Here is a 12,549-nt window from a genome sequence, read left to right as displayed (position 1 = left end):
ATGTGCCAGGACTGACTGAGCGTAAGGGACACGTCATAAATTTAAGAGGAAAAGAAAAGAGCTGCAGCATTTCACGTTGCCAACAGTGTACAAGGGAGCTTCAGACTTCATTTATTTTGGTAGTCATGTACCTGCAATTGAGCGCTAGAACTTAAATTTCAATCTTCTCCTGAAGTGTTTCAGGCTTTACAAGATGCTAACAGAGGTAGCCTAGACACTGGTTTCTAGCACAGGGTACCCTTTTGTTTCCAACTACTGGAATTACAAGATGGACTTCATAAATATTTCTATTTATTTATTTTTCTCATCTCATTCTACCAAGAAAGAGCATACAATCTATTTTCTAGGCAGAAATCTGAAGATCTTTCTGGTATAATTCAGTAAAAGAATTCCTGTTTTGAGAGATTTTAGGGAGAAGAATATTTTCTAGGCTGTGTCATAGGATATATTTCTAAAGAACCTATGAAAGGCCACTAAAATCAAAGGAAATTAATGTATGTTCCATAATCATCGATTTATCATTGGGGTGAGGAGGAGGAGTTCCAGGAAAAAAAGCTAATTATGGATTTACTTTACATAACTTTTTAAAACAGAAATTAAAAACATTTGCCTTCTAGACATTTTCACCCAGTTTACCATAATTTAAGAGCACACATTTCAGGGGGATTTTGGCCAGAACCATATAATGTCATCATCTATACAGAGTGTATATCCTTCACAAAGATGTATATATATATACACACACACATACACACACATATATGCATATATATACACACACACACATATATAATTTCTCCATATAACAGAGCCTCCTTAATGAATATCACTAAAAAATAACAGAATAGAAGTAACAGGATATAAGCAGTATATAATGTTAAAGAACAAATAGAAATCATAGGAAATAAATAGGAAATACAACAGTATTGGGGGAAAAAACCCCTCACTACTTACTTGAAGAACTGATCCACTCCTAGTGTTACTCCATTTTTAGTGAAACGCTGAGTAAAAGGTATAAGACTTTCTACATGGCAAGGAACAGAGCCTGGCTGTAGGTAATATCCTGGAGTCTTGGTGGGCATTGTAACTTTTGGAGCATCTAAAGAAAGCAAATATTCCCCAAAAGATTAATAGCTACTAAACATATATCCTATATTTCCTTTTATTAAAAGGAAATTCAATTTCTCACTAAGTCATATTAATTTGTCCATCATGATCTAAAGATAGAACATTAGAAGAAAACAGCACAGAAAGTACTTGTGTGAGTTAGAAAAAGATATCAGATATCGAGTTTAACTGATTCAGATCTAACAAATGTACATTCAAAGCGAGTTAAAAATCTCTTACCAGGAGTAACACTGGAAAATGAAACACTTGAAACTCTCTGAAAAAGATAATCATCCCTGTCATAGCCCGTTATTTTAACAAAAAAAGCCTCATCTGGTGGAATGAAGTCAGAAATATTCCACAGTCCGTAGGGCTTTCTGTCGGGATAATATTTCACAGGCAAGGTCTTCAGAAGTTCCCCTGTAATACTCAGGAGTTCTATTCGGTCTACTCTGGCTGGAAGAAAGACCCCTGTGGTATTTAGCAGCACGAAGGTAGGAATCCCTAGAAAAACAGAAACATGCTTTGTTAAGTGCTAAAAAAATATAAAATTAAAACAAAGGTTAAATTCCATATGTATGGTCCATTACCCCCTGAATGCACCATTCCACTCCAGCTCTTACTTCCTAAGTAGCAAAACCCTAAGCTGGGCTAAGGTGTGCTCTCCTTATTAGGTGCCAGGTGACACGGCACTGATTAGGGCTAAAATTACTGATTTCCAACAGGTGTTTCTGAAACAGCAGCCTCTTTATTAAGTGCTCCCCATGCCCCAGAGCCAAAGGCTTTTTCTGAAGCTCCAAAGGTTACAGCAATAAAGTTGCAATTTTGAGGTGTTCCTTAGCTAAAAGTATCTGGATTTATGGGATATAAAAAATGAAGCTAATATGAAAAAATACTGCTGCTCTCACACGTTTAAGGGCCAAAAAAACCAACCAAGAGCAGCCCTGGATTTGTCACAAAGTTCAGAGAGATCCTCATAAAGTTCTACTTGATTTGGGGGGCCTGAAAATGTTTATAGTTTAGCATGGAATAAAAAAAGGCACAAACCTTGCACTGGTCTGCTGGATGTTTTTTTAAAGTCTAACGTTGGCTTCCTAGAAAACCCGGCTCGAAAGTCGATGGTGCTGAGGCCCGTGATCCGAACAGAGTGCCTTCCGCTGCTCGAGGTCTGCAAAAGCAACCGAGGGAAAGAACACGTGGCATAACTGGCATTTCAGGAGCTGCAAAGTTTCTGATCCATCCACCGAGTTCAGCTTTCATTAAAAACAAGCCAGAAATGAGGCTTATGCCAAAAGTGATAAGTAAAAACACCTTTCATAAGGCTTTACTTTAAATGCTGGTCCTACGGTTGTAGCATCAGGAAAAAGAGACCATTTGTCTGTGAGGTAAATCATAACACAAAGACACAAGATCAACAACTACATGTCATATACCAGTGATTAAAATGACTGACTGGAAGTTTGGATTTTTACCATTATAAAGCATATTACAAAAGAGTAACTGAAACACAACTCAACAGAAAAATAAGTCTACAATTTTTGCTGATAACAGATATAATTTGCTTCCAGTGCTACAATAATTTATCGTACCTTTTTATTTATGAGTAAGCTCCCTTTTAAATTATACGCAAAACTAATTAACCAGTGAGTCATATTCAAAAATCTCAGATACTGCACATCATGAAACAAGCAGCAAGTTCAGACCAACCTCAATCAATTCTGTTTATTAAAGGTTCTTCTCTTTCCCAGCCCAGGTCTCAGTGGGAAGGTGGAGGATGCAGAAGCACCTCTCACCTCCGCTCTCCACCTTGTCATTTGGGTCTAATCCGCAAAAAAGCCCAAATCACAAACAACTCCCACCCACCCTTGAAAAGCCTTAGTTTTGTGTTGTTTGAGGGCACGGTAGCTTTTATGCAAGTCCTCGATCTCACAATTGTTTTGATTTATCTTCTTTAAGTTACTTTCTATCATTCCATGCTGAGAAAGGAAAGGACAAGTGCTACTTGCCAAGAGTACGTGGGAACCTAAGGCTTTTTATCCTCACCATACAGGTGTTAGGGAAAAAGGAGAAAAACTGCTGCATTCCACTGAGCATGGAGTTACATTTTTACAGACTTAACAATGACAAACCCCAGAACGGCAGGAGAAAAATAAAGCTTCAAAAGGCTGCAAAGAGTGATATTTAAGATATATTATGCCAAGATCAAACCCACAGTTAGTAGAACCTACTCCAAGTTTTTGTTCAGGGAGATGACGCAGTACACAAGACTTGCAATGTAAAAGAAATCACATTATTCGATTAAAATGAAACAATTCCACTGAGCTTTATCCATCTAGAGACTATTATGTGATCCATTCTCAAATACATAATTCCTTCAGTTTAGTAACCACCCTCTGACACAGCTGCATGTGAATATTCAATTACACAGTTGTTTCTTAAAACTAACTGCCTAGGGACAGCCATTTAGACACTACGACAAATTGATGTATATCTGATTAAAACAACTTCTATTTGCTTAGCCTTTCACCTCAGAAAAATCACTACTAAAGCCTTTTTTATATAAACCAGCTGTTGACAATACAAAGAAATATTTAAGTGTGCCAAACAACTCATGTTATCAAGCGTTAATTGGCAGTTAAAATTTCATTAGACAAATTCAGCAAAGTTTTCTTTTTATAGCTTTATGCGTCTGTATAAAGAATTTATGGTGTGATTAAACTTTTCTAAGTTTTTTCTACGTCTTAAGTGACAGCCTTACAATCATAGTGCAAAAAACCCCAATTTGGTGACTAAAGTCAAGTAAACAATTCATAGAAAATTACATTGGGAAATTATTTCTCTTTTTGAATTATTCAGACCTTTGGATACTTTTGAACTTTTAAGGCTAGAATAACCTTGTAAACTTTTATGATTTACTAGTAACAATAAATGCATCTATCACTGTCACAGTTAGGAGCTGGCAGTCTTATGCAAACATCTAAGAATAAACTTCACCCCAAAAGGATTGGTGTCCAATTAATCTCTTTGACAAGTCTCTTTTCACTATTTGTAGTGTAACACTGATCGCTGGTATTGTACATTAGTGTTTCTTCTCCCACACTGGGCAAGCACGATAAAAAGAGCAAACACGTGTTTATCACAGATGTCAGGAAAAAACGCTTTCCTGTCTTGCAAACAATGCAAAATAAGACTGTCCAAAATGCACATATCTATAAACAAATAGATGAAAAAAATACACTTTAAAAAAAAAACCTCTTAATTTTCACACAACAGAAAAACCAAGCTACAATGGCTAAATATATTTTTAATTGCATGGTTATATTTCTATATTCACAGTGATGGCAATACTTCAGCTTTAAAGAACGTGCTCATTCAGCAGGCATTGCTCTGGACTGGTTTGTTGTTACACCCCATCGAACCAGCTGCATTCAGCTACAAGAGCATAAGGAAACAGCAGCAGCCATGAAAGATCTGTCTCAATCACAAGAACAGCCAAGTTTTCCTGCTCATTTCTCCTTGCTTTTCCTCTCCTTTTTTTCCTTCCCCTATAATCTCTCGGTGGGTATCTCAGCAGTAGGACCACAGATCCGCTGTGTCTCACAGCCAGCTTGGAGGTGCAGAAGACGCACACAGCAGCAGGACCATCTTCCTGAAGAAGCATCCTTCCTTCTGTACAAACCCTGACGTGTTTGCTGATAATGCTACAGAGAGAGGAGCCTCATCTTTGTGTCATTGCTCACCTGTGATCAAGAGTACCACAGCATAACTGGAAGGAAAACTTATTTATAAAATACACAGATTTGCATGCACAGATTTGATGTCCTCGTAACTGAAGCACCTGAAGGCAACTGGAGGCATCCTGCTGCACAACAGGCAACTGGGTTGCAAACTGTGTGTTTTCTTTTACTCCAACCTGTGATTCAAAGGCTTCGCTGAGCACCGAAACTGCACTAACACTTGTTTCTGGATTAAGGTGGGATCTTCTTGGACTGAACATTCTCCAGCTGATTTATGATCAGCTAATACTGTTTAGCTCACTGTGACTTATCACGCTAAAATGACAACTTCTTGCACTTCTAGGTAATAAGTACCTCTATAAGCTCTTTGCACAAACCTAATAAAGATCTGGTTTGCTTATAAAAGTTAAAGTAACTGAAATATTTCAACTCTTTTTTGAATGTCTTATTCTCCACAGAATTGGAGACAGCATTACACTGAGCTTAGAAAAGAAAAAATAAAACACAAAAAGATTAACAACCCTCACTGCAGGAGCAGCCTGATGCTCTGGCAGGGCCTGGTTCACATCCAGCTGAGCGCGCTGGCCCGGTTCCAGCTGAGCCACTTGGCAGCTCGCGCCACGCCGAGCGCCAGCCCTGGCTTTCGGGGAGATTATTGGCTCTGCCGGGTGTCACACCGGGAGCCTGTAAGGGTGGCGAGCTGCTCTCTATGCCGTTCCTGGAATCCAGAAGCTTGGGCAATGCAGCGAAGGCGTACACAAGTGGTTCCACATGGCTCAGCTCACTTAGCAGGGCCAGGAGAGCTCATGCAGGGCTTTTCCTTTGTCTGCTCTCTCTTTTGCTGTGCTGGAGGGCACTGAACGTTCACTATACTGCATGCTGAACCTAAAAGACTCCAGCAAGCAACAGAGTTGAATACTAAGGCACTGACTGTAGGAAAAGTTCGCTCACTACCCAATATGTCTGATGGATTAAGTCTAGCAGGATCCAAACTTTTTTTTCTTAAACTTCAATTTTTAAGACCACCAGCGTGTCTCTATACCAGGTTTTTCAGCATTTCTGGTCCTGGCAGCACAGACAGACATTCAAACAATTCTCCATAGAGCTGCTGACCTCAACATGCTTTTCTAAGTCCACTTCTGCAGCAGTATCAATAATTTCCTACAGTAATGTATGTGAATTAATAATCTTTTTCAAACTACCTCTGCACATATGGCACAGGCAATACACAACATGCATCCATTCCGCACACCTCATTGTGAAAATGGCTATAAAGGCACCTTACATGGGTGACTTCCCCTCCAAAAATGAGAATATAGTAGAATAGAGTAGTTGAGTTGTAAGGGGCCTATGCCAGTACAACTATTTCCATATCAATTTAGGAAAGCTGGGATCACGGTGCTTTACCTATTTAGAGAAATACACAACTAGACAAAGCATGAGTCAATTTAGGTCACAGTTACACAACAGAGTCGAGAAGATGATATAAAAACTTACAGTTCCTTATATTACCCTTCCTCTCCCCCGCCCTAAGCACATGTCACAACACGCTGCCCCCTACAAACTAGTTCAAGTTATAGATTCAGCTTTATTGGTCTGAAGATAATCGGTCCACAAAACACAATGAAATAGTGTGATTGATTTCTACATAAACAGATTGTAAGGCGTGGTAGTGGACTGTCATTTGTTAGTGTTTTGAAACATCAGCATCTAGCCATAAAAACAGTGTTGGGGCTAGTCCTTCAGCTTATTTAAATACTATCTTATTAATAGTACACTCCTTAAAGTTTTGACATTCCATTCATAGCTGGTGCAACTACATTTTGAACCATTGACTAAAAACACGTTATAAAACAAAATGATTCACACATGCTTTTCCTTATGCCAAGTCCTAAGCTTCATCTTCCAGTTTACCGCACTACAGTAAAAGTGCTCTCGCTCATCCCTACTATTGTTTCAGGTAAGCAATTTTTGGCCTGACATAGCACGTTAACTTGAATCTCTGCTAAATCAGAGGTTAAGGCTAGTCTAAGCAATCAACTTCCCGTTCCCGATCTGTATCTATTTTATGCATACATTTATTGATCTATAAATGGTAGATTTTTAGCTACACTGGCGTTAGATCACAGCCCTCAGCTCTTTGCGTGGCAACAGGTCATAAGTGTTCTCAGAGGTTACTAATGCATGACACATCTTGTTCACCACGAGCCTCGCAACCATGATATGGCCCTCACAGGAACAGATGGCCAAAAGCAATGTTTAAACTCACGCTGTCACACAGAGAAAAATCCCATCGATCCCTAGATCTAAGTGGTCTGAGTTGGCCACAGTCAGTTCCAAGAAGACCATTTCAGAGTCTTAACAATCGTTTCTTGTTATTACTGCTAAGCATGTTGATCTTCACATTTTCAAATCCTTTAGGGACTTCTGTGACTGTATGTACTAGGATAACACTCATATGAAAAAGAATTGTGTACATACTGTAGTATTTAAATAATTAAATGTATACTTATTGACTTTGAGAACCTGCTAATGAAACCTCTGGCCTGCAAAGTGCACATCATCTCCCTCTCCCATTCCTCCAAACATACTATACACAAAGCACCTCTGTGCCCACGCTCTTTACAGAGAGCATCTGCTCACTAGACTCCAAAAATTCCGTGCTCGCTTCATCCTTTTACCATCCAAAGGAAAAGGATGACCTAAAGACTGTAAAATCTAATATGTTATCATCTTGATAAGTATTTTATGCTGTTGTCTTTAGAATATGTCACAACACACAGGTCAGAAAGCACATTCATTATAACACAAACTCATCTATGGATATCTATGATAAATAATAGAGTGAATCATTATACAGTCTCTTTATAAGCTATAGCATAAGTCAGACATGATTTCTGTAATAACCTTACCTTAATTGTCCACGTTCCAGGCTCTGGATCTTTGACATTTACTACCTTTGCAGAGTTGTGAATATTTAGCAATTCATTCAGTCCTGATCCTTTACTGATCCGCTTGCCTAAAAAAACAGGGAGTAAATACAATATTGAGTAAATACAGTATGGAGTAAACACAGTATTGCCTAAAAGAAAGGAGGGGGTAAATACAACATTGTTCTTTTGTACTGATGTATTTTTGATACTTGACCTACTCGCTAGCTAGTGGTCAATGACATTTACGACAGTGATAATTCCCTGTAATTCTTTGCCAGAATACTAAAAATGCTCATTTATTCTCACCCTTTTCATACACTTGGGAAATTTAATACGGCCCACAACAACACAGAGCTGCGGGAAACCTAAAAACTATGGGCAAAACAAGTTCCTCACAGAAAATATTCATCTCTTGGTGAAAGGAGGCAGCACAGAGACAAACTATAATAGCCTGAAGGAGATCTTATAACAGACTTACCCTAACCTGCCTGCTAGCTGCCAGCCTTCTTGCTCTTCCATCCTCTAGACCTATTTCAAGCAGGATAAACTCCACAAGTATTAATAAAAATACTGATAAGCCAGGTTCTCCTGGCAGAGGGGAATAGCATGTGACTAAGGGTGGGGATGCAGATGAGACCCTCACAGGGAATTCAGGCTGTCAGACATCATAGACATCTATAGAAAAGATGTCATACTATCATTTATATGTACACCTATGCATACTAATATATGGAATTGGTTCTCTATAGATGCGTTTTGCTCCCTACAAAGTACCATCAGCACCAAAAAACACATCTGGCTCTTTCAGAGCCCTAAAGGGAAAGGTGAAGTTGAGAGTGGGATGTCCTAGTGTTAATTTTTAGGAGCTTATTAGATGTGCCTCGACTAACCTCAGTGAATCTATGTGGATTTAGATGCATGGGGGTGCACTATGAGAAAGGAAAATAGATAGAAAGGGTCAAAGCTTCAGCTAAGCCTGATGGTTGTGCGCAGAACTGTGTATTATCATGGTCTGAAGAGACACTCAGCAAATTCCCTTCCTATAAACAAAGAAGAATGACTCAGTGGGGGACAGACCAAATAATATTACAAGGAACCCCATCCTGTGCATAAAATACTTCCAAGACACTGAAACTTCAGCTACATCCTTAGCCAAAAGTCATTCAATAAAGACAAAGTATTATCTGAATTTATTTCTGGAGTTCTGTTCCAGGTTCCTAAAGCATCAGCATAGCAATGACCAGCAGATCTCTTCAAAATACCTTCAGTTACCAATTAGCATCCAAGTCTGTCATTGCATTCCCCATCACACTCTGTTCAACCAGAGACAGGCACATGAAACAGAGTTTAATTCTGAATGCTCTAATAGTTCGAGGATCCAGACCTGGGTTTACCTTTCACCACATAAAAAACAACTGTCATGTATAACCCGTAAATGACGGTTCAGTGAATAGATAAATTCATGAAAGCCAAAAGTGTCCAGAAATTGGGCATGCAAAGACACACAGTAAGAAAGGAGATGGAGGTAAGACAAACAGGAAGGATTTCAGTTTCCTCTGAATCAAAAAAATGGAGCATTGGGAACAGTTTAAATATTGGCAGTGCATATATCCAAAGATCCTGCATTTAAAAAAAAAAAAAACAAAAAAACTAAAAAATATGCGGAAATCCTGATACTGGTTTTCAAAATGTGAAAGACATTTATGAATCACAAATACGGCCTTCCCTCTTACAGACAGCAGAGATGGTTTGTCTGGTCTTTTGCTATCACAAAAGAAGGTATAAACTACTTCACCTAATGGATCATGAATTTCAATGGCTGGTGAAGGACCACTCAAGGACACCGTAACCTCTTTCAGACTTGGATCAAAAGGGATCTGCCAAGTATTTACAGCCATGGTCAAATGGTCTGTAGACAAGAGATGCACTTTGGAGGCTTGAACGGCTTCTTCAACCCATTTTAACACCTAGAAGAGAAAACAGCAGTTATTATACTGTCAACAGTATTTGCGGTCAAAATATTTTCTGCTGAAATACTGTCTCTACTGTCTTGTAAAAATTCTGTGTTAACTTCTGTTATAATAGAAGATCCCTACTTTCACTGATGATGCACGGGTACCACATCACCCTGAGCAAACACAGCGGTAATGCAGGCACTCAATGGATCCACTTCAACAAGGATATTCTGGAGATGGCACAAACAGGGTTTCCACTTGTATCAGGAACACACAAAGAGCACAGGAATAAAGAATGGACAGCATTGCAGGAATATCCAGGGAACAAAGCACCAACATCAAAGCAAAGGTGTGCTTCAACTTCTGCTGTTCAATCTAAGAATCAATATACATGATATCACAAAACAGCCTGGAAAAACAAGGAGCAAAGCTATGTTGGTTTACCAGCGCAGTTATCAATTCTGAAGTGAGCAGGCTTATTTACCACATTAGGACAAATATATTTTTAAAATTACTAATACTTAAGAGACTCATAATTTTAACAGAAGATATTCCTGAAGCCATGATCGGCATGATGTTTAAAGGAGTACAGAAAAACATTCAGATATACCTCCACACGACATCCACATGTACGCTTTTAAAAGGAATTAGGGATGCAAATCTATGCATATTTCTGGTCATCAGCTAAGTATTACTTGCCTGAAGCAAGAAGGAAAACTCCTTCATGTAGATGTACTGAGTAATTGCTATCTACAGACTTCTTCTATTTGTTCCCCTAATACAAATTACTGTAAGTAGAGGTGTACATTATGATCTGTTTTAAGAGAAAAATAACAGAAGCAGCCAAAACTCAGACAGAATCTAAGGTCTCACTCTTTCAACTAGTGCTGACTCAGAAGCTGAGCATCACCCAGCACCAAAAACATGGCCCGGGCTCACAAAATGGTGTCATGCAAGTGGTGCCAGGTTTCCCAGAGCACATCACATCGCGTTTACCTCAGGTTTGTGGCACGAAAGAGAAAATGAGATGGTATTTTGCCCAAGCATAAAATTGGAACAATATAGGCAGACGATGCTGCTATAAAACGTGTGTATTTCACCTGATTTACCTGTGTGTTCAGTCTCGGTGGGCAGGTGCTGGCAGTGAGGCAGCCTCGCTGAGGGGAGACCAGGGGCTGCCCCACGCTGGACGTGGCCAGTTCCAGCGGGTTCAACAACAGCCCCACAGCCCAGCCCCTCAGCCACACAATGTAAATGTAGTTAAGAAAGGTCAAAATTCTGCCTAGGCCATGAGGGAAAAAAAGTGTGAGGAACAGTGGGAGGAAAGAGGAGAGAAGACGGGAGCGGTGCCATGATGGGGCAGAGATCGCCAGCAGCCCATGGAGCAGGGATTGCCCCAGCAGCCCATGGAGGACCCCACTAAAACAGATTTTTCCTGGCAAGACTGCAGCCCATGGGAGAGACCTCAGAGAAGGAGAGGAACAGTATGAGGAGGAAGGAAGGGCAGAGAGAACCCTGGTGTGCTGACCAAACCCCCATCCCCTGCGGCACTGAGGGGACTCGGGAGCAGAGCTGAGCTCAGAAAAGGCGGGAAAGCTGCTCAAGTTCATCTGGGTTTCCCACTACCTGATTGAATAATTAAATACCTACTTTAATCTGCAACAAATTAAATTGCCTTAAGTCAAGTTTGTTTTGCCCTCAACAGTGATTAGTAAATGACTTCCCCGTCTTTATCTCAACCATATTCTTACTTTCTTCCCCTGACCAGAGCGAGCAGTGAGCTAAGTGGGAACTCAAGCTGTTAGACACGGCAATCAAACTCCCAGTCTCCCCTTAAAATAAACACCTGGCCTGTCAAAATAAACTATACTACATCCATGCTGTAGTACATCCATATCACAGAGCTGCAGGGTGTTGGTTTTTAATCCCGTTGAAGCAATATCAGTTTCGTATAACATTGTGAATATGATTCACAGTAATAAGGATCTATGATTTTAGGTTATATTTAACCATCGCTGCATCCAGAAAAAAAACCCTTTCAAAGGAGCTTCTGATTATGGCAGTTCAAAACTTGGAAACCAACACTAAATGAACCTGGACCTGTCACCCATCAGCAATGGAGGGGCCTCGAGAATGAGTCCTTAGCTCTAGGACCTGATCCAAGACACTAACCCGAAAGAGTCTCATTTCCATGGCTTGTTGGGCAAAATTTGCATATTTTACACAAAACTGGGTTATACCATAGGCTTCTGCACAAGATAATTTTGCGATAGTAACTAGATTTTGGTCTGTTTTAAATAAAAATTTTGTACTATGAATGCCCAGGAACCCCACTGCAAATGTGGAAGAAGTTTCATAAGTGAAGGGCACCATTCAAAATGCATTTGAAATAGTGGGGGCACGTTTTCATAAATTATGATCCCTCCACTAGCAGTAATACCTCACCTGAGACATGCCGAATGGTCCTGAAAAAATGTGAAGTGAAACAGCATTGGCCACAGAACCAGAGCGCTGTGTGCCCTCCTCACAAAGGTCTGTATAACAGTGAGGTACTCAGGCCTACTTTCAAAATAACATACAAAAAATCACAGTAAAATCAACTATACTACTTTAAACCCCTGAAGTAACATGACCCAAGAGAGAAATATGGTTTCTGCAACAGCTATTCAGCAACTCAGCTTGCTTTAGACAAGCCTGGAATGAGAATCACAAGACTTTCAAAAGATCCAGCTAACTTTAAGTTTTACCTTTTGAAATTCTACATTTGAGTCCAAAAATGCTTCCAAAAGAAATTTCAATCAGTTCTATTCACATCGA

At 39.7% G+C, this 12,549-nt stretch overlaps 1 protein-coding gene across 2 annotated transcripts in view; it reads right to left on the bottom strand.

Moving 5' to 3' along the window:
- HMCN1 (hemicentin 1) overlaps nucleotides 1–12,549 on the bottom strand; it is a 186,274-nt gene that overhangs the window by 129,686 nt on the left and 44,039 nt on the right. For both annotated transcript variants that reach the window (XM_065072788.1, XM_065072789.1), the window contains exons 5-9: nucleotides 9,573–9,744; nucleotides 7,757–7,863; nucleotides 2,155–2,275; nucleotides 1,348–1,611; nucleotides 955–1,099 (exon numbers count right to left, since the gene is read on the bottom strand). In XM_065072788.1, coding sequence (XP_064928860.1) covers nucleotides 955–1,099; nucleotides 1,348–1,611; nucleotides 2,155–2,275; nucleotides 7,757–7,863; nucleotides 9,573–9,744 — 809 coding nt within the window. The remainder of the gene's footprint in view (nucleotides 1–954; nucleotides 1,100–1,347; nucleotides 1,612–2,154; nucleotides 2,276–7,756; nucleotides 7,864–9,572; nucleotides 9,745–12,549) is intronic.

The sequence above is a fragment of the Columba livia genome, chromosome 8 (genome assembly GCF_036013475.1).
Source record: "Columba livia isolate bColLiv1 breed racing homer chromosome 8, bColLiv1.pat.W.v2, whole genome shotgun sequence".
Taxonomy (NCBI): Eukaryota; Metazoa; Chordata; class Aves; order Columbiformes; family Columbidae; genus Columba; species Columba livia.
The sequence above is the reverse complement of the archived record's forward strand: the minus strand, read 5'-3'. Positions and strand labels throughout refer to the sequence as shown.